This window comes from Orcinus orca, chromosome 3, assembly GCF_937001465.1.
Source record: "Orcinus orca chromosome 3, mOrcOrc1.1, whole genome shotgun sequence".
NCBI classification, from domain to species: Eukaryota; Metazoa; Chordata; class Mammalia; order Artiodactyla; family Delphinidae; genus Orcinus; species Orcinus orca.
The window spans coordinates 124,870,892-124,895,833 of NC_064561.1; the positions used below are offsets into that span (position 1 = coordinate 124,870,892).

Sequence of the window (24,942 nt, forward strand, 5' to 3'; positions counted from 1 at the left end):
CTCTCTCTCCAGCCCCCCTCATCCAGCCCCTCTCTGCTTTCTCATCTTTCTCTTGTCCTAGGACCTACTTTGTCCTTTCTCCATCTCTGGAATTTAGCCTGTTCCTCAAATTCGGGTGTTAAGCTTTCTGCTTAGTTTTCTCTGGCATCTCTCTCCCCAGCTCCAGAGCCCCTGACCAGATCATACAAATGAACTTATCTATGAAACAGAAACAGACTCACAGACATAGAGAACAGACTTGTGGCTGCCAAGGAGTGGGTGGAGTGCGGGAGGGAGAGATTGGGAGTTTGGGATTAGCAGATGCAAACTATTATATATAGAATGGATAAACAACAAGGCCCTACTGTATAGCACAGGGAACTATATTGAATATCCTGTGATTAAACCACAAAGGAAAAGGATACGAAAAAGAATGTATATATATATATATATATATATATATATATATATATATATATAAAACTGAATCACTTTGCTGTACAGTAGAAATTAATACAATATTGTAAATCAACTATACTTCATAAAATAAATTTAAAAACTACTGTTGGGCTTCCCTGGTGGCGCAGTGGTTGAGAGTCCGCTTGCCGATGCAGGGGACACGAGTTCGTGCCCCGGTCCGGGAAGATCCCACATGCCACGGAGCAGCTGGGCCCGTGGGCCATGGCCGCTGGGCCTGCGGGCCCGGAGCCTGTGCTCCGCGGCGGGAGAGGCTACAGCAGTGAGAGGCCCGTGTACAGTTAAAAAAAAAAAAAAAAAAAAAAACTACTCTTGTACACTTGAAACATTGTAAATCAACTATACTTTAATAAAAAATAATTTTTAAAAGATATTCAATTCTGTAAAAGGCAGCTGTTAAAAATAAATTCAGGGACCTACCTGGCAGTCGAGTGGTTAAGACTCTGCACTTCCAGTGCAGGATTCGATCCCTGCTCGGGGAACTGAGATCCCACAGGCCATGCGGCATGGTCAAAAAAATTTAATAAAATAAAATAAAATAAAATTCTTGGACAAAATTTACTTATTGTTAAAAAATGCTAACCATCATCTCAGCCTTCAGCAAATCATAATCTTTTTGCTGGTGGAGGATCTTGCCTTGATGTTGGTGGATGATGACTGATCAGGGTGGTGACTGCTGAAGGCTGGGGTGGCTGTGGTCATTTCTTAAATAAGACAGCCATGAAGTTTGCCACATAGCTTGATGGACTCCTCCTTTCACTAACGATTTCTCTGTAGCATGCAATGCTACAGAGCATTTGATAGCATTTTACCCGCAGCAGAACTTCTTTCAAAACTGGAGTCAGTCCTCTCAAACCCTGAAGCTGCTTTATCAACTAAGTTTATGGTTTATTCTAAATCCTTTGTTGTAATTTCAAAAATCTTCACAGCATCTTCACCAGGAGTAGATTCCATCTCAAGAAACCACTTTCTTTGCTCATCCATAAGAAGCAACTCCTCATCCCTTAAAATTTTCTGAGAGTGCAGCAACTCAGTCACATCTTCAGGCTCCACATCTAATTCTAGTTCTCTTGCGATTTCCACAACATCTGCAGTGACTTCCTCTACTGAAGCCTTGAACCTCTCAAAGGCATCCATGAGGGTTTGAATCAACTTCTTCCAACTCCTGTTAATGTTTATATTTTGACCTCTTTCCATGAATCATGAATGGTCATAGTAGCATCTAGAATAGTGAATCCTTTCCAGAAGGTTTTCAATTGACTTTATCCATATCCATCAGAGGAATCACTGTCTATGGCAGCTATAGCCTTATGACATGTATTTCTTAAATAATAAGACTTAAAGGTCAAAATTACTCTTTGATCCATAGGCTGCAGAATGGTTGTTGTGTTAGAAGGCGTGAAAACAACATGAATCTCATTGTACATCTTCATCAGAGCTGTTGGGTGACCAGGTGCATTGTCAATTAACAGTAATTTTTTTTTTTTTTTTCGGTATGCGGGCCTCTCACTGCTGTGGCCTCTCCCGTTGCGGAGTACAGGCTCAGGACGCGCAGGCTCAGCAGCCATGGCTCACGGGCCCAGCTGCTCCGCGGCATGTGGGATCTTCCCGGACCGGGGCACGAACCCGTGTCGCCTGCATCGGCAGGCGGACTCTCAACCACTGCGCCACCAGGGAAGCCCTAACAGTAATTTTTTTTTTTTACATCTTTATTGGAGTATAATTGCTTTACAATGGTGTGCTAGTTTCTGCTTCATAACTAACAGTAATATTTTGAAAGTAATCTTTTTTTCTGAGCAGCAGATCTCAACAATGTGCTTAAAATATCAGTAAACCACGTTGTAAGCAGATGTGCAGTCATTCAGGCTTAGTCCCATTTCTAGAGAACAGGCAAAATAGATTTAGCCTAACTCTTAAGGGCCCTAGGATTTTCAAAATAGTAAATGAGCATTGGCTTCAATTTAACATCACAAGCTATCTTAGCCCCAAACAGGAGAGTCAGCCTATCCTTTGAAGCTTTAAAGCCAGGCATTGACTTCTCTCTAGCTATGAAAAGTCCTAATGGCATCTTCTTCAGTAGAAGGCTATTTCGTCTACATTGAAAATCTGTTGTGTAGCATAGCCACCTTCATTAATGATGTTAGCTAGATCTTTTGGATAACATGCTGCAGCTTCTACAACACTTGCTGCTTCACCTTGAGCTGTGTTATAGAGACAGCTTATTTCCTTAAACCTCATGAACCAACCTCTGCTGGCTTCAAACTTTTCTTCTGCAGCTTCCTCACCTCTCTCAGCCTTCATAGAATCAAAGAGGCCTTAGGGCCTTGCTCTGAATTAGGCTTTATTAGGAAATACTGTTTCCTTAAGGCTGGTTTGATCTTCTATCCAGACCACTAAAACTTTCTCCGTATCAGCAATAAGGATGTTTCACTTTCTTATCATCTGTGTGTTCACTGGAGTAGCATTTTTAACTTCCATCAAGAATTTATCCTTTGCATTCACAACTTGGCTAACTGTTTGGTGCAGGAGGCCTAACTTTTGGCATATCTCAGCTTTCAACAAGCTTTTCTCACTAAGCTTAGTGTTTCTAGCTTTTGATTTAGAGTGAGAGATGTATGACTCTTCCTTTTACTTGAACACTTAAGGCCATTGTAGGGTTATTAATTGGTCTAATTTTAATATTGTTGTGTCTCAGGGAACAAGGAGGCCCAAGGAGAGGGAGAGAGACAGGGGAACGGCCAGTTGGTGGAGCAATCAGCACACACACAACATTTATTAAGCTCACCATCTTATACAGGCGTAGTTTGTGGTGCCTCAAAGTAATTACAATAGTAACATCAAAGATCACTGATCACAGATCACCATAACAAATATAATAATAATGAGAGAGTTTGAAATATTACGAGAATTACCAAAATGTGACAAAGGGACACGAAATGAGCAAATGCTGTTGGAAAAATGGTCCTGCTGATAGACTTGCTCCATGCAGTTGCCACAAACCTTCGATTTGTCAAAAAACACAATATCTGTGAAGCACAATAAAGTGCAATAAAGAAGGTATGTATGTAAATATATATTTATATGTGTATTTTATATATAATTAAACTTTTTATTTTGAGATAATTACAGATTTATACAAATTGTGAGAAACTGATTTGATTCTTCTCTTTTCCAATGTAAGGGTTTGGTGCTATAAATTTCTCTTTCAGGACTTCTTCTTTGTGTCCTATAAATTTGATACATTGTACTTTCATTTTCATTCAGTTGAGTGTATATTTTTAATTTTCATGAAGATCTCCTCTTTGACCCATAGATTATTTAGAAGTATGTTGATTCGTTTCCCAGTGTTTGGAGAGTTTCATCTTATCTTTATGCGATGGATTTGTAGTTTGTTTCCATTGTGCTCAGGGAACCCTTCTCAGGATTTCAATGTGTTTAATTTTTTTTTTAATGGCCCAGGATATGGTCTGCCTTCGTATATGTTCCATTGGCACTTGAAAAGAATGTATTGTCTGCTCTTTATGAGCAGAGTGTTCTATAAATGTCAATTAGATCCAGTTGGTTGATGGTAGTGTTGATTTCTTCTGTATCTTTGCTAATTTTCTGTCTGCTTCTTCTATCAATTATTGAGAGAGGTGTGTTGAAGTCTTCGACTATAACTGTGAATTTGTCTATTTCTCCTTTTAGTTCTATGAGTGTTTACTTCATAGATTTTGTAATTCTTGTTAGTACATGTATATTTAGGATTGCTACATCTTCATGATAGATTGACTCTTTATAATTATGTAACTTCTCTCTCCATCTCTGGTAATTTTGTTTGCTCTGAAGTCTATTTTATCTGATATTAACATAGCCAATCTTGCTTTCTTTTATTAACGTTTGTTTGATATAACATTTCTGTCCTTTAACTTCAATCTATCTATAACATTACATTTGAAATGAGTTTCTTGTAGACAATATAGTTGGGCTATGTTTTTTTTTTTTTTTTTGCGGTTCTCAGGCCTCTCACTGTTGTGGCCTCTCCCATTGTGAAGCACAGGCTCCGGACGCGCAGGCTCAGCGGCCATGGCTCACGGGCCCAGCCGCTCTGTGGCATGTGGGATCTTCCCGGACCAGGACACGAACCCGTGTCCCCTGCATCAGCAGGCAGACTCTCAACCACTGTGCCACCAGGGAAGCCCATGGGCTATGTTTTTAATCCATTCTGCTAATCTCTATGTTTTTGTCATATTTAGACCATTTACATTTAATGTAATTATTGATATTAGGGCTTAAGTTTATCATTTTATTTTTTGTTTTCTGTTTGTTCACTGTGTTTTTAATTTCTCTGTTTTTATTCTTCCTATATTTTTTGTGAGTTACTTGAATATTTTTTAGATTTCCATCCTGATTAACCTACAGTTTTTTGAGTATATCTTTTTTATAGCTTTTTCAGTGATTGCTCTCAGTAGTTTATTCACTGCAAGAGCAAATCTAACTGTGCAGAAATTATTATCCCTACAATATAATATCTAATTTGTAAAATATGACTATCAAAACTTTTAATAATAAAGTTGTGATAATAATAATTACATTTTAAAATAAAAGCTTGAATTTTTTCTTTTATACTGGAAGTTCTCTTTCTATGGTGGTATTACTTAACTTTAGTCTCACCTTTGGCCAAATATTGAATTTAATGGTTGGCCATTGACAACTCAAATATGTATTCAGTGTACCTCTAAAAGCTGCTATCAAAAAGAATGAGATAAAATAGAATAGCAAAACTATTTTGAAAAAGAAGTATAAAATTATAAGACTCAGACCATCTCATTTCAAGACTTACTATAAAGCAAGTTATCAAGACCATATGGTATTAGGGAAAAGATAAGCAATAGAGCAACAGAAGAAAGTCCAGAAATAGACCCATGCATATGTAATCAAAGGCAGTTCAATGGGAAAAGATAGTCTCTTCAACAAATATTACTGAAATAATTGAACATCCATGCCAAAAAATGAAAAAGAACTTCAATCCATGTCTTCCACCATGTACAAAACTTAACACAAAATTTGTCATAAACCTAAATGTAGAATCTAACATTACAAAAATTTCTTAAAAATAAAAAAGAAGTAAAAGAACAAAATCTTTTTGACCTTGAGTTAAGCCAGGGTTTCTCAGCCTTAGCACTATTTACATTTTGGATTGGATAATTCTTGTGTGAGGGGCTCTTCTGTGCATTGTAGGATGTTTAGCAGCATCCTTAGTTCCACTAGTCACCAGTAGCACCCCCACCCCCAGTCATAACAATCAAAAACGTCTTCAGACATTGCCAAATATTCAGGATAGGTGGGTTGTCTCCCATTTGAAAACCACTGGCTTATGCAAAGTCTTCTTTGATACAATATCAAAAGCACGATCCATTAAAAAACAATGATAGGGCTTCCTTGGTGGTGCAGTGGTTAAGAATCTGCCTGCCAATGCAGAGGACATGGGTTCGAGCCCTGGTCTGGGAAGATCCCACAGGCCGCGGAGCAACTAAGCCCATGTGCCACAACTACTGAGCCTGAGCTCTAGAACCCGCGAGCCACAACTACTGAAGCCTGTGCACCTAGAGCCTGTGCTCCACAATAAGAGAAGCCACCGCAATGAGAAGTCCATGCACCGCAACAAAGAGTAGCCCCTGCTCGCCGCAACTAGAGAAAGCCCTCACGCAGCAACGAAGACCTAATGCAACCAAAAAAAAAAAAAAAAAAAAATGATAAATCTGACTTCTTCAAAATTAAAAATTTGTGCTCTGTGAAAGACAATGTCAAGAGAATGAAAAGGGAGAAAATATTTGCATAGCACATATTTGACAAAGGTCTTATATTTAGGAAGTATAAAAATGGATGAAGGTGGTCAAAAGGTAAAAACTTCCAGTTATAAAATAAATAAGCCATAGTGACTATAGTTAATAATATTGTATTGTATTGTATATTTGAAAATTGCTAAAACAATAGATCTTAAAAGTTCTCATCACAAGAAAAGAATTTTGTGTAACTATGTATGGTAATATATGTTAACTAGACTTATTGTGGTGATCATTTTGCAGTACATACAAATACCAAATCATTATGCTATACACTTAAAACTAACATAATGTCATATGTAAATTATACCTTAATCTTTTAAATCAGAAAAGAACTTTTAAAACTCAAAAACATAGGGGACTTCCCTGGTGGTCCAGTGGTAAACAATCCACCTTGCAATGCAGGGCACGTGGGCTCGATCCCTGGTCAGGGAACTAAGATCCCACATGTTGCGGGGCAACTAAGCCCGTGTACCACAACTACAGAGCTCGTGCGCCTAAACTAGAGCCTGCGTGCTGCAAACTACAGAGCCCACGTGCTCTGGAACCCGCGCACCACAACTACAGAGCCCACGTGCCCTGGAGCCTGCGTGCCACAACTAGAGAAGAGAAAACACTCATGCCACCACAAAAGATCCCGCACGCCTCAATGAAGATCCTGTGTGCCGCAACTAAGACCCAACGCAGCCAAAAATAAATAAAATAAATAATAAATAAATCTTAAAAATAAATAAATAAAAACATAAACAACCCAACTTTTTTAATGGGCCAAAGACTTGAACAGATACTTTACCAAAGAAGACATATAGATGGCAAATATACATATAAAAAATGTTCAACATCATTAGTTATTAAGGAAATGCAAATTAAAACCACAGGAGGTACCACTTCACCACTATTAGAAAGGTTAAAAATTTAAATCTCGTAATACCATACTACCAGGGATCCCATGCTTAGGTACAAGCAAAATGAAAATTTATGTCCATAGAAAAACCTGTTCACCAATATTTATAGCAGATTTATTCACAGTCACTCAAAATTGGAAACAATCCAAACATCCTTCAGTTGGTGAATGAATAAACAAATCATGGTAGATTCATAAAATGAAATACTGCTCAGCAATAAAAAGGAATAAGCTATTGGAAACACACAAAATCAGGGATGAATCTCAAACGTATTACACTAAGTGGAAAAAGCCAGACTCAAAGGCTATATACTACATGATTCCATTTATATGACCTGCTGGAAAATGCAATACTATAGAAACAAAAAAACTAATCAGTGGCATCCAGGAGCTGGGAGGAAGTGGTGGTGGTTGGGGTGGCGGTATGAGAAAAAAACAGCCTTTTTGTTCTTTTTTAAGGAAAAATCCAGGGATGTTTCTTGTGTGTTTTTAATTTATCTTCCCCTGCAAAAAAAAAAAATCTTTAATACAACCTAATGAATGAAATGTCAGATGCATCTGTGGCCAATATCAGTACACTTATATAAGTATATGTTAATGTTGTATGGAAAGAGCACCTCTAAAATTGAAACTGCTTAGGTAGATTTCAGGGGTTTTAAAATGTTCTTGGGCCTTAACTTTCAACTGTTCTTTGCTCATACTAGGTGATATTTGATGACCAAATTTCTGTCACTTGGGAATTGCTAGCAGGGATGCTTGTCAATAACCCCTTTAAAAAGATTGTTTCTTGGGGCTTCCCTGGTGGCGCAGTGGTTGAGAGTCCGCCTGCCGATGCAGGGGACGCGGGTTCGCGGCCCGGTCCGGGAAGATCCCACGTGCTGTGGAGCGGCTGGACCCGCGAGCCGTGGCCGCTGAGCCTGCGCGTCCGGAGCCTGTGCTCTGCAACGGGAGAGGCCGCAGCAGTGCGAGGCCCACGTACCGCAAAAAAAAAAAAAAAAAAAAAAAAAAAGATTGTTTCTTGCTTATCCCTGTGGAACTCCAGGGTTCAGCACATGATAATTTGCTCTCTGTCAACAAGGGGGCTCTGTTATTTGGTCAGTGCTATAACTGTCCAGTGGAAATTCTTTATAATGGTGATGATGTGAACAAAGAAAATCCTTGGCACTCTCAAGATAGGTTCATGTCAAAGATCATGTGCTTCACTCTCTGATATGTTGGTGCTATGCTAGGTGCTAGGGTTAGAAAGACAAGTAAGACAATACAGAAGAGGACATTGTAAAAGGCAAGCAGGGCTGAGGAAGCTGTCTCAGACAAAAAGACTTTTTAGTTGGTAAGAGGCGCATAAGGGAGGAATAAAGCATGTAAAGCCAGAGTAGTGGGAATCCTCTCATGAAAATAAATAACATCACTTTCTTCTGATTATTGTTCATTGCTGAAACATCAGAAATTAGATAAAATTATAAAGAAAACATCAAAATCGCCTATAACGCCACCATCCATGGTGAACATTTCGGTAGGTTTCCTTCCAGGCTCTTTTCTAGGTACATATACCCGGATGTTAGAAATTGGCTGAAGCCTTAAGATAATAGACACTACATTCCAAAGGAAAGTTGGAGAAACCTATGTAAAACTTGCAAAAGGTGATGGTAGAAACCCTGAGTGCACCCTTAGGTGATCATGCTCCTCCAGTGGGTGATCTATAACAAAGAAGATGAAGAGGGGCTTCCCTGGTGGCGCAGTGGTTGAGAGTCCACCTGCCGATGCAGGGGACACGGGTTCGTGCCCCGGTCTGGGACGATCCCACATGCCGCGGAGCAGCTGGGCCCGTGAGCCATGGCCACTGAGCCTGCGCGTCCAGAGCCTGTGCTCCGCAACGGGAGAGGCCACAGCAGTGAGAGGCCCGCGTACCACAAATAAAATAAAAAAGATGAGGAGATGGGAATCCTAGAAGAGGATTCCGGGGAGAGGCCATTCAATTGCTGAGGCCTGCACTACTCTGGGGACCAGAAACCGCCTCCTTTCCTCCAGAGCTCAGGGGAAATCCTTTCCTCTGGGATAATTCTCCTTCTCCTGACATTTTCCTTGGAGACCTCTCACATAATTACCTTAATGGCTCAAGCTCTGGAAAACAAAAATTAGAAAAGGAAGTGGTTTCCAGGCAACTTTTGATTTCCAGGCCATCATAGGGCTTCCCTTTGTAAGGAAGCCTTTCTCCTCTTGATTGGGATAAAGAAAAATAAAAATTGCAAGTAGAAACAAAGCAGTATCTTAAAAACTCACGCTATAGCACTTTTTTGAAACCAAATTGGGACCATATCAGACACACTGTTATTTAAAGTTAATATTATATACTAGGCACTTTCCATTATAGTCAATGGTCTTTGAAAACACGTGTGTAATGACTGCATAGTGTTCCATTTCTTGAAAAGAAACTCTGAGAAAGTGGGAGAACTCAAGGGGAACAGTAGCCTCTTCTGGTGGCAGGCAGCCGGAGGCACCAACTTGAGAGAGAAGGTTGGATAAAACCCATGAGCTGCAGAACGAGGCTGGACCAGAAGTGCTCACCATCTTCACCCGTATGGTTACCACTTACTGAGCACTTATTATGTTCCAGGCACTTGCTATCTTATTTTAACCACCAGAGTTCTAGTTCTGCAAGTTGAGGGTACATAATATCCACCGAGAGAGCTTGCTGTCAATGCAAATGCTCACCTACCCCTTTTCTCCTTTCTGGTTCATTTGGACAGGGGTGGGGCCTAGGGATTCCAACGATCAATGTGTTCCTTGTCGACTGATATAGGTGAGCCACTAGAGTTGAGACATGCCAGAAAAATGAGGCTTAAAGAAGTTAAATAACTTGTCCAAGATCTTTGACCTTGAATCTGAGGAAGGCCCTCCTGGATACAAAAGCCTTTCTGTGTCCACCCCCCTGCCCCATTTCTTATTTGCAGAATAAGAAGTTATGAAGCAACAGGACCTGCTGGGGAGAATGCCAGTGGTTTGGGGCACCCTAGAGTATGAGGTGTAGGAGAGCAGATTCAAACAGTGGCTAATCAGGGAAGTGAAGGAATGCAGAAACAAAGTAGCAAAAAATCAAGAAGCTACAGAGCAGGATCCTGGTTCCTCCTCAAGGAATACATGTAACAATATCTTCGAGTTCTTCTGCAGAACTGAGGCCCCCACCCAGGTAGAGGATGGTGACTTCAGGCTGAGCACAAGATTCCTGGGGCACCGCCCCTTTACCTCACCACCAACCAATCAGAAGAAAGTCACACACCCTGCAGTCCTCACTCTAAATTTTGCATATAAAAGATTGTCCTCGAAACCAATGGGGAGGTCGGGGGTTTTTTAGAGCACCAGACACCCATTCCCCTTGCTTGGCCCTGCAATAAACTTTTCTCTGCTCCAAATTCTGACGTTTCTGTTTGGCCTCTCTGTGCTTCGGGCACATGAACTTGTGTTCAGTAACAACACAAGGCAGTCCGGTGGCAGACTGTTCCTCCCCCTCCCCTGCGGCCTTAGGGAATGTTCCTTCCTGGTTGCTTCCGCCTCTCCCCCAGCCCTCTCTGTGCCTAATGCCTTGTGTTGTCTTATATTCTTCCAAAAGGAGTATTCCCCAGCAAGAACTATTCTACAGGTGCCTGCTTCCAAAACAGCACCTCCATACTTTTGTTCCGACCCTTTCCTCTTCATCCTAGAGCATTTCTATCAGCACTGTCAATGTCTAGGAGTTTCTTAGAAATGCAGAACCTCAGGCCCCAGCCCAGACCTACTGATGCAGAATTGGATCACCAGATGGTTCACACACATTAAAGTTGGAACAGTCACTGTCCTGCACACTTCTCAGCCAGAAGTTGATCTGATTACTTGATTAAGCAAGTCACCATAAAAAGGAGGGTTTTTCAACCCTGTCTGCATTTAGAATCACCTGGTGCTCTTTTTAAAATTCTGATTCCTGGGTCCTGTTCCCAGACCAATTGAATCAGAATCTTAGTGGGGGTGGAGCTTATATTCATCTATATTTTTATGCAATAGCTTGGGTGAGTGTAATGTGAAGTTAGAGTTCAAAACCACTGCTTTAAAGATTTAAATATTTTAGGGGGACATTTAGAAACATAAAAACTGCTCTAAGTAATAAGAAAAAAATACATAAAATCCTACAGTGGTTTCTCATAACATTCAGGATAAATTTCAAATTTCTCACATTAACACCCAAGGCCCTTTCTGATTCTGAGCCCTGTCTACCTCTCCAGCCCCATTTCCTGATCTCCCACACCCCATACCCTAGGGTGCCCCAAACAACAGCATTCTCCCCAACATGTCCTGTTCTTTCATACCTGTGTGACTTTGCCCAAGTTCTCTCTTTAATATCCTTGCCCCATTTCTTTGCCTCTGTAAAGCCTTCCTTAACCCCATGATTCTTAAGGAAAAACAAAATCTGGTTTTAAAATTAAAACTTAAGGCTTTTGTTTTTCTTTAATGCTTTCTAGCTGTTTGTGTTGTCAGCCATATCTCAAGCCCAGGGCCCCAAGCAGACGTAGGCTATTGTCTTCCCTAAGCCTTGTCTTCCAATAACCACACTGAGAAAATGTTAAACATCAGAATGTGCTAATTTAGAGATGACCCTTGAATATTGTTTAAAGCTGATTTAAGCTCCAGCAAATGCAAGGCCAGTGCCTCTGGGCGGAAGAAATAATCAATTTTGCCTCCTACAAACTTATTGTAAGTACCTAACACGTATACACAAAAGAAAGCCTTTCCTTTACTAGAAAAGAGCTTTTGGTACATCATGTAATTCTTACTCATTTGAAATCTAATTTGACACATAAATTGCTTTTCCTAACTTTTCATCAATTTTTAGAAACACCATGAAATGAACATTGCTTTTCCATTTATTTCTCTCTGTTGAGAATGTCCTTCCTTTAATAGAACATGAGGAAATTTTTGGATTTACTTCTCATGATTTAGTGGCCCATTTTTCAATATGTAAACTTTGGACCAAATTAAATGAAAAGTTTAAAGGTCCCTGAGAAATAGTCAGACCTTCTCTTGCATAATTAATATGCCTGCTTATAAGAAAAGAGCCTAAACATCTCTGAAAAGAGTGTTCAATTTTTTCTTCTCATTTTTTCTTCCAACATTTTGACAGATAGGAGTAAATAAATACCAACGGTATACACTTCTCTAGAATGTTCTGACCTCTAAATTCTCTCTGTCCTATCTGCTCAGAATGAGCTTAAGGGAAACAAACAAACAAAAATCCTATTTAAAGAACAAAATGACAGGTCTTAGCACTAGAAAGTCAACAATTGGCTGATTCTTTTATTTGTTTATTAAATATTTATTGAGCACCTACTATCAGCCAGATAGGGAGATAGGCACCTCTGTAAGCAGAATCACTTTGGTCAGGGTCCTTGATGTTACTGATGATCTCTACCTTGGCAAATCTAAAGGTCAGGTCTCTGTTCTCAACTTACTCCTCCTCTCAGTGGATTTCACCCTCTTTCCTTCTCCAGAGACGTTCTCCCCTAGGCTTCTGAAGTACTGCGCTTACCTGGTTTTCCTTCTACTCCCTGACTATGCCTTTGGTGTATCATTTGTTGGCTCCTCTTTCTGCTGAAAGCTAACTGTTGGACCTTTCTTCTTCTCTATCCACATTCTCATCCTAAGTGAGCTCCTCTAGTCCTGTGGCTTAATACCATCTAGATGCTAATGACTCCCAAATCTGTATCACCAGTTCCCTGTTTACCCTGAGCTCTGGACTAGATCATATATCCAACTGCACATATGATATCTCCACTTAGATGTTCAATAGAGATTTCACACAGAGCTCAGTGTCCCCACATAAAGCCCCTCCTACCCCAGTCTTTCCCATTTAGTAAATTGCATCATTTGCTTGACCAAAAATCTAAACGTTAGGGATTGCATTCAGCTGCATGTTAACAGAATCCACCTTAACCAGAGAGCAGGGGTTTTTTGTTTGTTTATTTTCATATAATAAGAGGACCAGAGGCAGGCAGACCAGAGCTATGCACTGGTCCCCCTAAGCTAACAATGTCCCGGCTCCTTCTATCTTTTTTCTTCACCGTCCTCATGGTCGCAAGATGACAGCCCCACCTCCAGCCTCACATTCACATGCCAATGGAAAGAAAAGGAAGGAATTAACAAGGTGGAAGGCACAGAGCCTATATGGAAACAGCAAAACACTCCCAGAAATCCCTAGTAGATTTCTGCTTATCTCTCATTGCCCGGAACTGTTACAAGCTCTACCTCAGATACAAGAGAAGCTGGGAAATATGGCTTTTAAGCTAAGCACATTGCCACCCTGCATAAATCAGGGCTCTGATATATGGAAGAAAGGTAGAACGGACTCAGATAGGCAATAGCAGTACCCGTTCTATCGTCCTGGACTGCTCTCTTTTCCTACACTTGGTTACCAATCCCTCAGCAAGTCCTATCACTCCTACCTGCAAAAGACAGCAAATTCAACTGCTTCTCTTCATCTCCATTGCTCAGACCCCGGCCGGAGATACCATTGTCTCTCCCTCAGACCACAGCATTCGGCCTCCTAGCAGGTCACCCTCTTCCACACTTGCCCTCTCTCTAGCCCTTTGTTCACACGGTGGCTGGGATGAGCACTTAAAATTATAAATATAATCACACCATTCCCTTTCTTAAATTCTCCAAAGCAGGGTTCCCCAACCCTCGGGACGCGGACGGGTACCAGTTCGTGGCCTGCTAGGAACTGGTCCGCACAGCAGGAGGTGGGCAGCGGGCAAGCGAGGGAAGCTTCATCTGCCTCTCCCCATCGCTCGCATTTCCGCCTGAACCATCCCCCACCCGCCCCCACTCGCATCCCGGCTGTCCGTGGAAAACCTGTCTTCCAACGAAACCGGTCCCTGGTGCCAAAAAGGTTGGGGACCGCTGCAAAGGATCTGTCACAGTTTGGGTTTCCTCCAAGCAGACCCTGACACAAGTAGTTTGAGAGATGCAGGACACATGGGTGGGGCTTCACAGCGAGACCAGGAAGGGAAGGCAGCCCAGAGCAGGTGCGAGACCAAGGCCTCCTCCCCCGGGGGCCACAGAAGCTCAGCCCAGGGGAAGCCCTGGGAAATGGCGTTAAGACACTTGCCTCAGAATCACCTGACCCCAGGGACAAGGAGGTATTTCTACACCAGCCCCCAAGGGTTGCTGGCCGCACTCTCTTGGCTTGGGCATCCTGGACTTACCCCTTCCCTGAGCTAACTCACTGCAAAAGCCAGCACTTCCTTCCACTTATCAGCCTTTCTGTTTACAGACCATCACAGCTTCGTCTTCTCGAAGCAGAATCACAAGAGGGTGCAAGAACCACTTTATTTCTTTAATAGGATAATTTCAAAGTACAATTTAAGGATGATGAATGTCTGAGAAATTTGCTGAGTTCTAGTCTCATTTGAAAGAGCTAAATTTTTGTGATGCTCTCTCTTTGACAAAAAAGTATATAACATCTTTACTTGAGATGAATAGATACACACTACTATATATAAAATAGATAAACAGGGCTTCCCTGGTGGCGCAGTGGTTGAGAGTCCGCCTGCCGATGCAGGGGACACGGGTTCGTGCCCCAGTCCGGGAGGATCCCACATGCCGCGGAGCGGCTGGGCCCGTGAGCCATGGCCGCTGAGCTTGCGCGTCCGGAGCCTGTGCTCCTCAACGGGAGAGGCCGCAACAGTGAGAGGCCTGCGTACCGCAAAAAAAAAAAAAAAAGATAAACAACAAGGACCTACTGTATAGCACAGGGAACTATTGGGTTGGGCAGAACGTTCATTCAGGTTTCTCTGTAGGATGATACGGAAAAACCTGAACGAACTTTTTGGCCAACCCAATGTATTCAATATCATGTAATAAATTATAATGGAAAAAAATCTGAAAAAGAATAGATACTGAATCACTTTGATGTACACCTCAAGCTAACCCAACATGTAAACCAACTATTCTTCAATTTAAAAAATATATATAGGAAAATTTCAAGAAGGGCATATAAAATTTGGAATATTTATTTAAAGTCAATATATTAAGGTATGCATCATTTACTAATACTAGCAACTAATTATATGTATATTTTAGCTATAAATGGCATTACTACGACTATGGATCTGGAGGGTATAGATGAACAGTCGGTAAATAACTGTGGATATATTTCTGCCTTTAGATTAGCTTACTACTTGTCTTTCCTTTCTTCTTCAATTGTTCTACAAAGTAATCATTACAAGCAATGGTCAGAGCTGCCACCGTGACCACGAATTCATTAAAATCCACTTTGTTGTCCTTATTGGCATCCAGGTCCTACATTATCTTATCAACCAACTCAGGATCCTTTTGACACTAAAAGGAAAAAGAAAATTTCTAACTCCCAGGCTCTGAGGTTCACAATGACAACTGAAATCGTATTTTCCTTTTATCTACATTAAAGTTTGCATTTCCATTTTTAGCATCTAAAGCAATTTCCAAGAGCCTATTTGCAGGGAGGTTTGAACCAGGCACACATTCTGAATGAGTCTGGGCTTCTGCCCCACCCCCACCATATAATCCTCAGACCTAAACACCAAGAGGAGCAAACAGCAGCATATCCAAGTGAGCTGGACAGGCTGAGGGCCAGGACCTGGGGAGGAAATCAGGGGGACATGAAAAGAAGGAAGCCTTGAAGCCAAAGGGGGATCGTGAGTGGCTCTGCCATTTACCAACAATGGGACTTGGAGCAAATCACTTAACATTTTTAAATGTCCTAATTTATCAAATGAGGAAAAAAATATCTCCCACAAATTTGGGGGCTACTTCAACACGCTTTTATAAGTGCTTAGCACCACGTTGTTAGATTTAGCAAGTAAAAATTCAGGATGCCCAATTAAATGTGGATTTCAGATGAGCAATGGATACTTTTTTAGTATAAGTATGTCCCAAATATGGCATGGGTCATATAATATTTTAGCTGGCAGCCTGTTTTGTGTGTCGCAAAACAAAACAGAGGCACCCAATAAAGGGTAGATCTTATAAGGATGACTCCATTTTATAGGTGGAAAGGAAAGCAAGGAGCCCATTGAGGAGATCAGGGTTCAGAAAGGGTGGGGCGGTGAAGCACCTACCTTTCCAATGATAAGAGGCTGATGAGAAATGTTTCCAAAAGTATAATTCACTTCCTCCAAGAACTCCCCATTGTCCTCTCATTAGCTGCCAACCATTAAATGGTTGGAAATTTAAACTGAATTGATCAAAATCAACTCAATCAAAAACAATTATAAATTTCACTTGAATAAATCAATGTGCCAAGTCTGGCCTACCGAGTTTTTTATCCTAAATGTTATGTAATACAGTCGCCAAACTGAATTTGAAAAAGAAAAATGTTCTCAGGGGCTCTTAAAATTACTGAAAAGGTATTGTATGTTAAAAATTCTTACTTTAAGCTTTTCCCATAGAGGGTGGGGATAAAAGAGTGTCATAATTATAATTACTATCGTCTTAACACAGGGTTTGGACAGAATAACATCATGCCAGGCTGTTACACGTGCTAAAACCAATGCGAGGCAACTCCAAAAACACAAGAGTGAGCATTTTCTTGAGAGCAGCCTCCAAACACTGCATTCTAAGGTTTCACGTGTGGTTTTATTGAACTTTTGGCTGTTTTGAGATGTAAATCTATTTGTTACCCGACTGGTCACTGGCCAGACACACCCTTTCGGTCAATCCCAATCAGCTTGTTCTCGGCTGACAAACTCACCTGGTATTTGTTATTCACTATTTGCCATCATATCATAAAGTACCCCAGGCTTCATTTCTGGCCCCAAACATAATATTTATTCATTTATAGACAGCAGGACAGAGGTCCGGGTATAACTTGTGACACTAGTTATAACTATAACTCCTAGTATAACTAGCTATACCTTTGCTGTACTACGACACTGAATAATTGATAAAAGCCTCCAATATAATTTCCAACACTGGAAACCCTAACCCTAGGCACTACAGAAAAGCGCACATGCCTACAGACACAGAAAACAAAGGTCTCTAGTGTTTGCTTCCCTGTATTTAGAATCTCGATAGGAATTATACAACGTGTGGCAGGACACAGGAGTTGGTGGTGTACATGGAGGCTATCCCTGAATGTGCACCGCATCCACCCTCGACTGGATGGGGAGAAAAGCCAGACTCACCGAGAAGAATTCTGTGAGGTGTCGCTGCAGGAGCATTTTCAGCTCCCCCTTGTTGATCTTGAACCTGTTCCCTTCCTTGCAGGAGTAGCGTGGAAGATTCCAATCATGGTGTCCATGGCAATCTCCAGCTGGGCGGGCGTGTTGGCAGCAGAAGGGACCACCCCAGGGCAGGCCACCAAAGCCAGGGAAAGAATATTTGTGACGGATAAGTGGGTGGGGAAACATCAACGCCTTCATTAAAACGGAATATTGCCATCCCCCGGTCAGCCCACGCCCCAGGTGATGGTTGTTAAACCATGATAATCAATTAACCAAACATTCTGCCCATCTAGAGCAAGCCGCAGAGATCTTTGTGGGTGAGTTTTTCTCCTCCCTAATCCCCACTCCCCAACGATGGAGCCGGTTCAAAGTGTTGGGAAGTTAGTAATCAGACAACAAATACAGAGTCATGATGAACACAGATTAAAAATAAACAAAAAGAGGAAGGAAATGCGTAACTTCATAACTGTTCAGCCAGTGCAGGGCTCTGTCAACAGGTGTTTACAATTAAACTATAAGCCTATATACCCGGGGGTTTCACTCCAGCACATTTGTTCCCAAGAAGATGAAAATTGGCAGTGACAAGAGATTCAAGTGGAAGTAACTCTGAGTCTGTTTTTAATCACGAGAAGGAACAGGTGTGAGCTGCTGCCCCATGGGCCATCAGGGAAGGGCAGGCCCCCACTGTGTGCCCTGGAAGAGAAGACAAAGAGGGAAAGAGAAGCCTTCAGTTACCCCTCATTACGGAGAGCGTGGGTACAAATGCAGTCAGTTGCTAGGAAGCTGATGACTGGGAAGAACTCTAAAAATAGAGGAGCAGAGAAGAAACACTCGTTCAAACTTGGAGACCCCTCAGCAAAGCCAACAGCAAGGTCAAGGGAATATGCTCAGAGCAGACTCGCTAAACTAACCCAATGGACAGTGGTGAGTCGTCTAGCTGTTAAAAAAAAAAAAAAAAAAGAGGAAGCTCTCCACGTGCCAATTTAAAAAGGAACAAAGCAGCGACCCTGGGCGTGTAGGAAAGAAATAAAGCTAAGAATATATATGTGTATATATACTTTAATTTGTCTAAGGAATCACTGAAAGGTTACCAAAGAAAGTAAAAAAAAAAAAAAAAAAAGTAGTAGCTATAAGGGCCAAGGTGGAAACAGAGCGGTTAGGAGTAAGATTTCTCATTTACCCCTTTTAAACTGATTTTAACGTATTCAGTTACAGGACTGTATTGCCTAGTCAAAAACTAAAAAAGTTGAAATCCATGGAATGAAGCCCTAGCGGCCATGCATGTAGGAATCCACAGCGGGAGGATTTCTAAGTGAGAGAAACTTAACAAAAAATAAGTCACTGGAAAAACCAAAGCCAGAAACTGGCCGCTGTGCTTTAAATGCTGGCTGTGCTCTCAGGGCTGCACTTTAATTATATGGAAAGCAAACCAGTATCTCCTTCGTATTTCCTTTCCACAAAGCCTGTTGGGATGTGTCCTCGACCAGCCCGCCTCCTCCATCTTACCACGAGGCAGCCTACTGGACCCTCCGGAGAGGTCCCCAGGGATGTTCTCAGCTTATACCTAAAGCCCAATTCTCAAAAATATTTTTAAATTGTTTTTTTTTATGATTAAAGGAGTATAATGTGCATGGTAAAATAATATTTTAAATACTCAAGAGTATGAAATAAAAGTAAAATTCTCTCTCCACCATTCCCCACCCTCGTCCTTCTAGGTTAACATTTTCCTGTGTGAGAAGCAGGTCACGGTGGTAGAAAGTACGGACTGCCTGGCTCCAGCTCTCACCTCTGCCCCCATGTGATCCTGGGCTAGTCACTCACATTCTGTGTCTTCGTTTCCCAATCTGTATCAAAGGGATCACAGTAGTAGCTTACCCAACAGAAAAGATTAAATGAGTTAAAATATGTGCCAGGGGGCTTCCCTGGTGGCGCAGTGGTTGAGAGTCTGCCTGCTGATGCAGGGGACGCGGGTTCGTGCCCCGGTCTGGGAGGATCCCACGTGCGGCGGAGCGGCTGGGCCCGTGAGCCATGGCCGCTGAGCCTGCGCGTCCGGAGCCTGTGCTCCGCAATGGGAGAGGCCACAGCAGTGAGAGGCCCGCGTACCGCAAAAAAAAAAAAAAAAAAAAAAAAAAAAATATGTGCCAGGAACACACTGAGTGCTTTGTATGTATCAGCTATTATTATCCTTACAGAAAAAAAAAGATATGTTTATCATTTATATAATTATATACAACATTACATATATATATCCTTAAATGTATATATCCATAACAGCATCAACATGTGTGCACCTAGTTTTTTTAACTTCATATGAATCTTACTGTATCAGCATATAGATCTACCCCATTCTTCACTGAAGTTGCATATTGTTGCAACTTATGCAACTTCAGTGTGAAGTTGTTATTCCACTGGATGCATGTCCCTATGTATAGTCACGAAATATTTGTGAGGCACTGATGTTATGCCAGGTCCTGTGGAAATACAGGAGAAGAACTTTGCCTTAGCAAATCTCATTGCTATTTGTATTGGGGCTGTGTTAAGTATAGAGAATGCAGGGAATGCTGACGTCTTTTTTATGTTGGGTCTTCCCTCCAAGAACACCCCTATAGCTTTGTGACCACACTTTCCTGAGCCTCCCATTTCTGAATGCTTTCTTTCAACTTTCTTCAACTCCTAAACTCTGGCGATTTCAGCTACTCCTATGATTTCAATCACTCCCCAGACCATATCTTTTGGCCCAGAGTTCTCTATTAAGCTCCAAAACCACTATCCAACCACCTGCTGGACCCCATTCCTACCAGAGTGTCCCACAAGCTTCTCAAACTTGGTTAGGACCAAAGCAAAACCCATGCCCTCTCCACACCCACACCTGCTCCTCCTGCTGTATTGACCAGCTCTGTCATCCAGCTGCTCCCATCACCCGGCATCTGGCACTATTTTTAAATATCAGTTGAACTTATCCATTTCTCTCCATTCTTCACCACCTTCAGGACTTGGTAATTTTTGGTCTCTATTACTGTGGTAGCTTCCTTACTGCTCTCTCTACTCACTATTCTCCTCCATTCTGAGCTCCATTTTGCTGTCAGAGTAGTTTATCTAAAACACAAATCAATACCCACACTCCTGGGCATTCAACGGTCTGACCTGCCTACAAACTGACCAAAATGTTGTACTCTCTCATTCTTCCCTGCCTTGGCTCTTCTGGGCCCACTGCCTGGAATGCTAATTCTGTCTATTACTTAAGGCTCAGTTCAAATATCTCCTCTTGGAAGTTTTCCTGCAAGCTTCCCCACTCCCCAACCTTCACCCTGATAGGTGCCCACCTCTGTTCTCACTTGTCCCCCAGAGCATCTCTTTTTCTTTTTTATCATTGCACTTATCACACATTCCTATAATCACTTTTTTTTTTTGTCTGCCCACATACTCCCCGCTCTCTAGACTTTGAATGGGTCCCCTGATGGCAGAATTGATATCTCATTCATCCTTGCACTCCACAGCATTTAGTACAGGGTCAAGCATATGATGGAAATGCTCAGAAATCTTTGCTGATGGATGGATTAATGAACAAATGCCTCAGAGAGGGAAACTAAGCTCTCCAAAGAGTTGAGCCTTGTCTGGTTTAACTGTCCAAAGAATTATTTGATTGCCGTTATTCCACACACAAAATTTGCTTCATGAAAGAAAAGGAGACAGACAGACAACAGTCATTTAAAAGAATAGAAAGAGTGTGAATTTGGAACTATTTTCAGATTAAGCTGCTGAAGTTATAAATGCACTAAAATGGGTAAGTCTTACAGAGTATGTGGGTCTCAGCAGTATTATATTTAAATCATGTTCAACGACAAATTGACTTCTTGGAAAATTCAGTTGGCAGGCAAAACTCTTAACAGATATTTAAAAGCTGTAATGCTGTAATCTGATTCGAGAGATGAGAATATGGCCTCTGTGTGCTTTGCTCTGGGGGTTTAAAAGCAAGGTGGTTTCTGCTTCGTTTCTGCTTGGCTTTAGCAGAGCTAGATGTTTCCTTTGGTATATGCTGCCCCTTGGTGTCAGGCTGCAGGACTGCATCTGGAAGCCCTCTAATTCCCAGAGTGTGCTTGATACTGTAAATCGAGCGTGGCCCTTCTTCAGGAACTTGTCTGTGTTGTAAGCCAGCCCCAGCCTCTGCCCTCCAGGAGACTTTCAGAAACAAAGATAATGTCAGAAGTCTCAACAGGACCTTGTCGGGCCAGTGACACAAATTTACAGGTGACAGGAAATCCCAGGTGGGCAGGGGAGACATACCTGTTCATAGCCCAGAGGGGTCCTCCAGTAGCACCTTACTTGCTCTATGAGTCATTAATTACAGTTTTACTTTTCAGTTTCTGGTGTGTGTCATAACCCTTAGGACTAAAAGCTATAACTTCACATCCAAGATAGCATGCAAAGAATGAGAGGAATGGAAATATCAGATATGGGAGAGTTTAAAAGTAAGGACTATTGTAGAGAAAAAAAAGCTATTGAAAATCCACAAGTGGGAGGCAAAAAGAGCAGAGCTGCTGGAAAGTGGGGCTTTGGCCATGGAGCCTGAAAAAAAGGAAATATGTGAAAAATAAGCCATCAATATTAGCTGGGATACAACTGACACCCTAAAGGTGCTTGAGCCTGCCACAGATTCCTAGGAGGGTCTGCCTCTGAGGCCAGGCCAGAGTCATAGAGGAGGCTAAACTGTCTCCTTCCAAAGTTTCCAGTTTTGTCTTTTTAAGTAACCTGGTTCAAATGTTCTGTCACTTTCATAACAATGACATGGGTGAGTCTAAAATAATTATATGGAGTAAGAGGGAGAGATTACAAAAGGGCAGGAAGAATCTTTTGGGCATGATGAATATGTTCATTATCTTGATTGTGGTGATGTTTTTACAGGTATATACATGTCAGAACTTAAAGTTTGCATTTCAAATACATGCAGTTTATTGTATGTCAATTATAACCCAATAAAGCACTTCAAAAAAAGAGAGAAAATACTTTCCCAGAATCACATAAGTAGATTATAGCAAACTGAGATTCAAATCCATGTTTGTCTGACAAAAAGATTAAACCAGGCAGCCATTTAAAAGTAGAATTATAAAGACTACAGAAGTGCAAAAGAAAAAAAAAGACTACAGGGATGCAAAAAAATTTTTTAGCAAAACAAGTGAAAATAGTAAAATAAAAATCATATGTATGCTACAATGGAAATTTTGTGTACATATAGAAAGAAGGAAAATGAAAATAGTTTTAATAGTTATTTAATAGAATTATGGATGATTTTAAAATTCTTTCTCAGTAGATGCAGGAAAAGCATTTGAAATTCAACATCCATTCATGATAAAAACTGTTACCAAAGTGGGTATAAAGGGACCATATATCAACATAATAAAAACTATTTATGACAAACCCACAGCCAACATAATACTCAATGGTGAAAAGCTGAAAGCCTCCCCCCTAAAATATGGAACAAGCCAAGGATCCCCACTCTCACCACTTCTATTCAGCATAGTATTGGAAGTGCTAGCCACAACAATCAGACAAGAAAAAGAAATAAAACATATCTGAATTGGAAGGGAAGAGGTAAAATTGTCATTATATACAGGTGACATGATACTATATATAGAAAACCCTAAAGACTCCACACAAAAACTACTAGAACTGATAAATGAATTAAGCAGGGTAGCAGGATATAAGAGTATATACAGAAATCAGTTGCATTTCTTTACACTAACAATGAAATATCAGAAAGGGAAAGTAAAAAAACAATCCCTTTAAAAATCACATCAAAAAATAATTAAATAAAATACTTAGGAATAAACATGAACAAGGAGGTGAAAGACACATGCTGAGAATTATAAAACATTAATATAGGAAATTGAAGATGATTCAAAGAAATGGAAAGATATCCCATGCTCCTGGGTTGGAAGATTATTGTTAAAATGGCCATACTACCCAAAGCAACCTACAGATTCAATGCAATCCCTATCAAATTACCATGGCATTTTTCATAGAACTAGAACAAATAATCCTAAAATGATTTATATGGAACCATAAAAGACCCAGAATTGCCAAAGCAATCCTGAGGAAAAGAACAAAGCAGGAAGCATAACCCTCCCAGACTTCAGACAATACTACAAAGCTACAGTAATCAAAACATCATGGTATGGCTTCCCTGGTGGCGCAGTGGTTGAGAGTCTGCCTGCCGATGCAGGGGACACAGGTTCGTGCCCCAGTCCGGGAGGATCCCACATGTCGCGGAGCGGCTGGGCCCGTGAGCCATGGCCGCTGAGCCTGCGCGTCCAGAGCCTGTGCTCCACAACAGGAGAGGCCACAGCAGTGAGAGGCCTGCGTACAGCAAAAAAAAAAAAGATGTGGTATATATACACAATGGAATACTACTCAGCCATAAAAAGAATGAAATAATGCCATTTGCAGCAACATGGATGGACCTAGAGATTATCATATTAAGTGAAGTAAGTCAGAAAGAGAAATACGATATGATATCACTTATATGTAGAATCTAAAATATGACACAAATGAACTTATCTACAAAACAGAAACAGACTCACAGACATAGAGAACAGACTTGTGGTTGCCAAAGGAGAGGGGGGCTGGGGGAGGGATGGACTGGGAGTTTGGGATTAGCAGATGCAAACTATTATATATAGGATGGATAAACAATAGGGTCCTCCTATATAGCACAGGGAAATATATTCAATATTCTGTAATAAACCATAATAGAAAAGAATATGAAAATATATATATGTGTGTATAACTGAATCACTTTGCTGTACAGCAGAAACTAACACAGCATTATAAATCAACTATACTTCAATAAAACAAATTTTTAAAAACTTTTAATGTTGCTGTTAAATTGCTTTTTCAATTAAAACATCAATTGTAATTATACATTGTTTTAAATTATAATCTATCTTCATATTAGGCAAGTCTTTATTTTATTTCATTTTATTTTAATATTTTTTATTTATTTATTTTGGCTACTCCAGGTGTTAGTTGCGGCATTCAGGGTATCTTTTTTTAGCTGTGGCATGAGAACTCGTAGTTGCAGCATGCATGCAGGATCTAGTTTCCCCACCAGGGATCAAACCTGGGCCCCCTGCATTGGGAGCATGGAGTCTTACCCACTTGACCACCAGGGAAGTCCCTAGGCAAGTCTTTAAAGTGTTGAATTGTAAAATTAGCATATAAAATTCTAGATTCAAAATTATCATGTTATGGTTTTTTTTTTTCTTTCTGCTTGTGTTATTCTTGGTTTTGGTCATTTAAAATCTTTAGTAATAGCCATACTTTACTTTCATAACAAAAAAATGAAGTGTTTTAAAAATCATAGAGTTGACAAAGCATTTGAACCACCCAAATACTGACTTGGCTATAATAGTCACAGGCTTTCCTAAGGCACTTTCCAGCTTATAAAGCCCTTTTCACACACACAATTAGGTAGCAAGTATTTACCCAGTGCCGGATAGAGTCTGTAAGAGATTATATAATTCAAGACAAATAC

General features: G+C 40.9%; 1 protein-coding gene and 1 pseudogene across 1 annotated transcript; both read right to left on the minus strand.

The window, feature by feature from the left end:
• Nucleotides 1-1,061: 1,061 nt before the first annotated feature.
• LOC125963968 (tigger transposable element-derived protein 1-like) lies at nucleotides 1,062-13,280 on the minus strand (annotated as a pseudogene).
• A 2,092-nt stretch (nucleotides 13,281-15,372) lies between these two features.
• On the minus strand, nucleotides 15,373-20,338 carry S100Z (S100 calcium binding protein Z). The gene is given in 5 exon segments (XM_004270861.1): nucleotides 15,373-15,549; nucleotides 17,373-17,461; nucleotides 17,464-17,500; nucleotides 19,733-19,833; nucleotides 20,281-20,338. Coding segments are annotated over 5 exon segments (462 nt in total).
• Nucleotides 20,339-24,942: the final 4,604 nt, after the last annotated feature.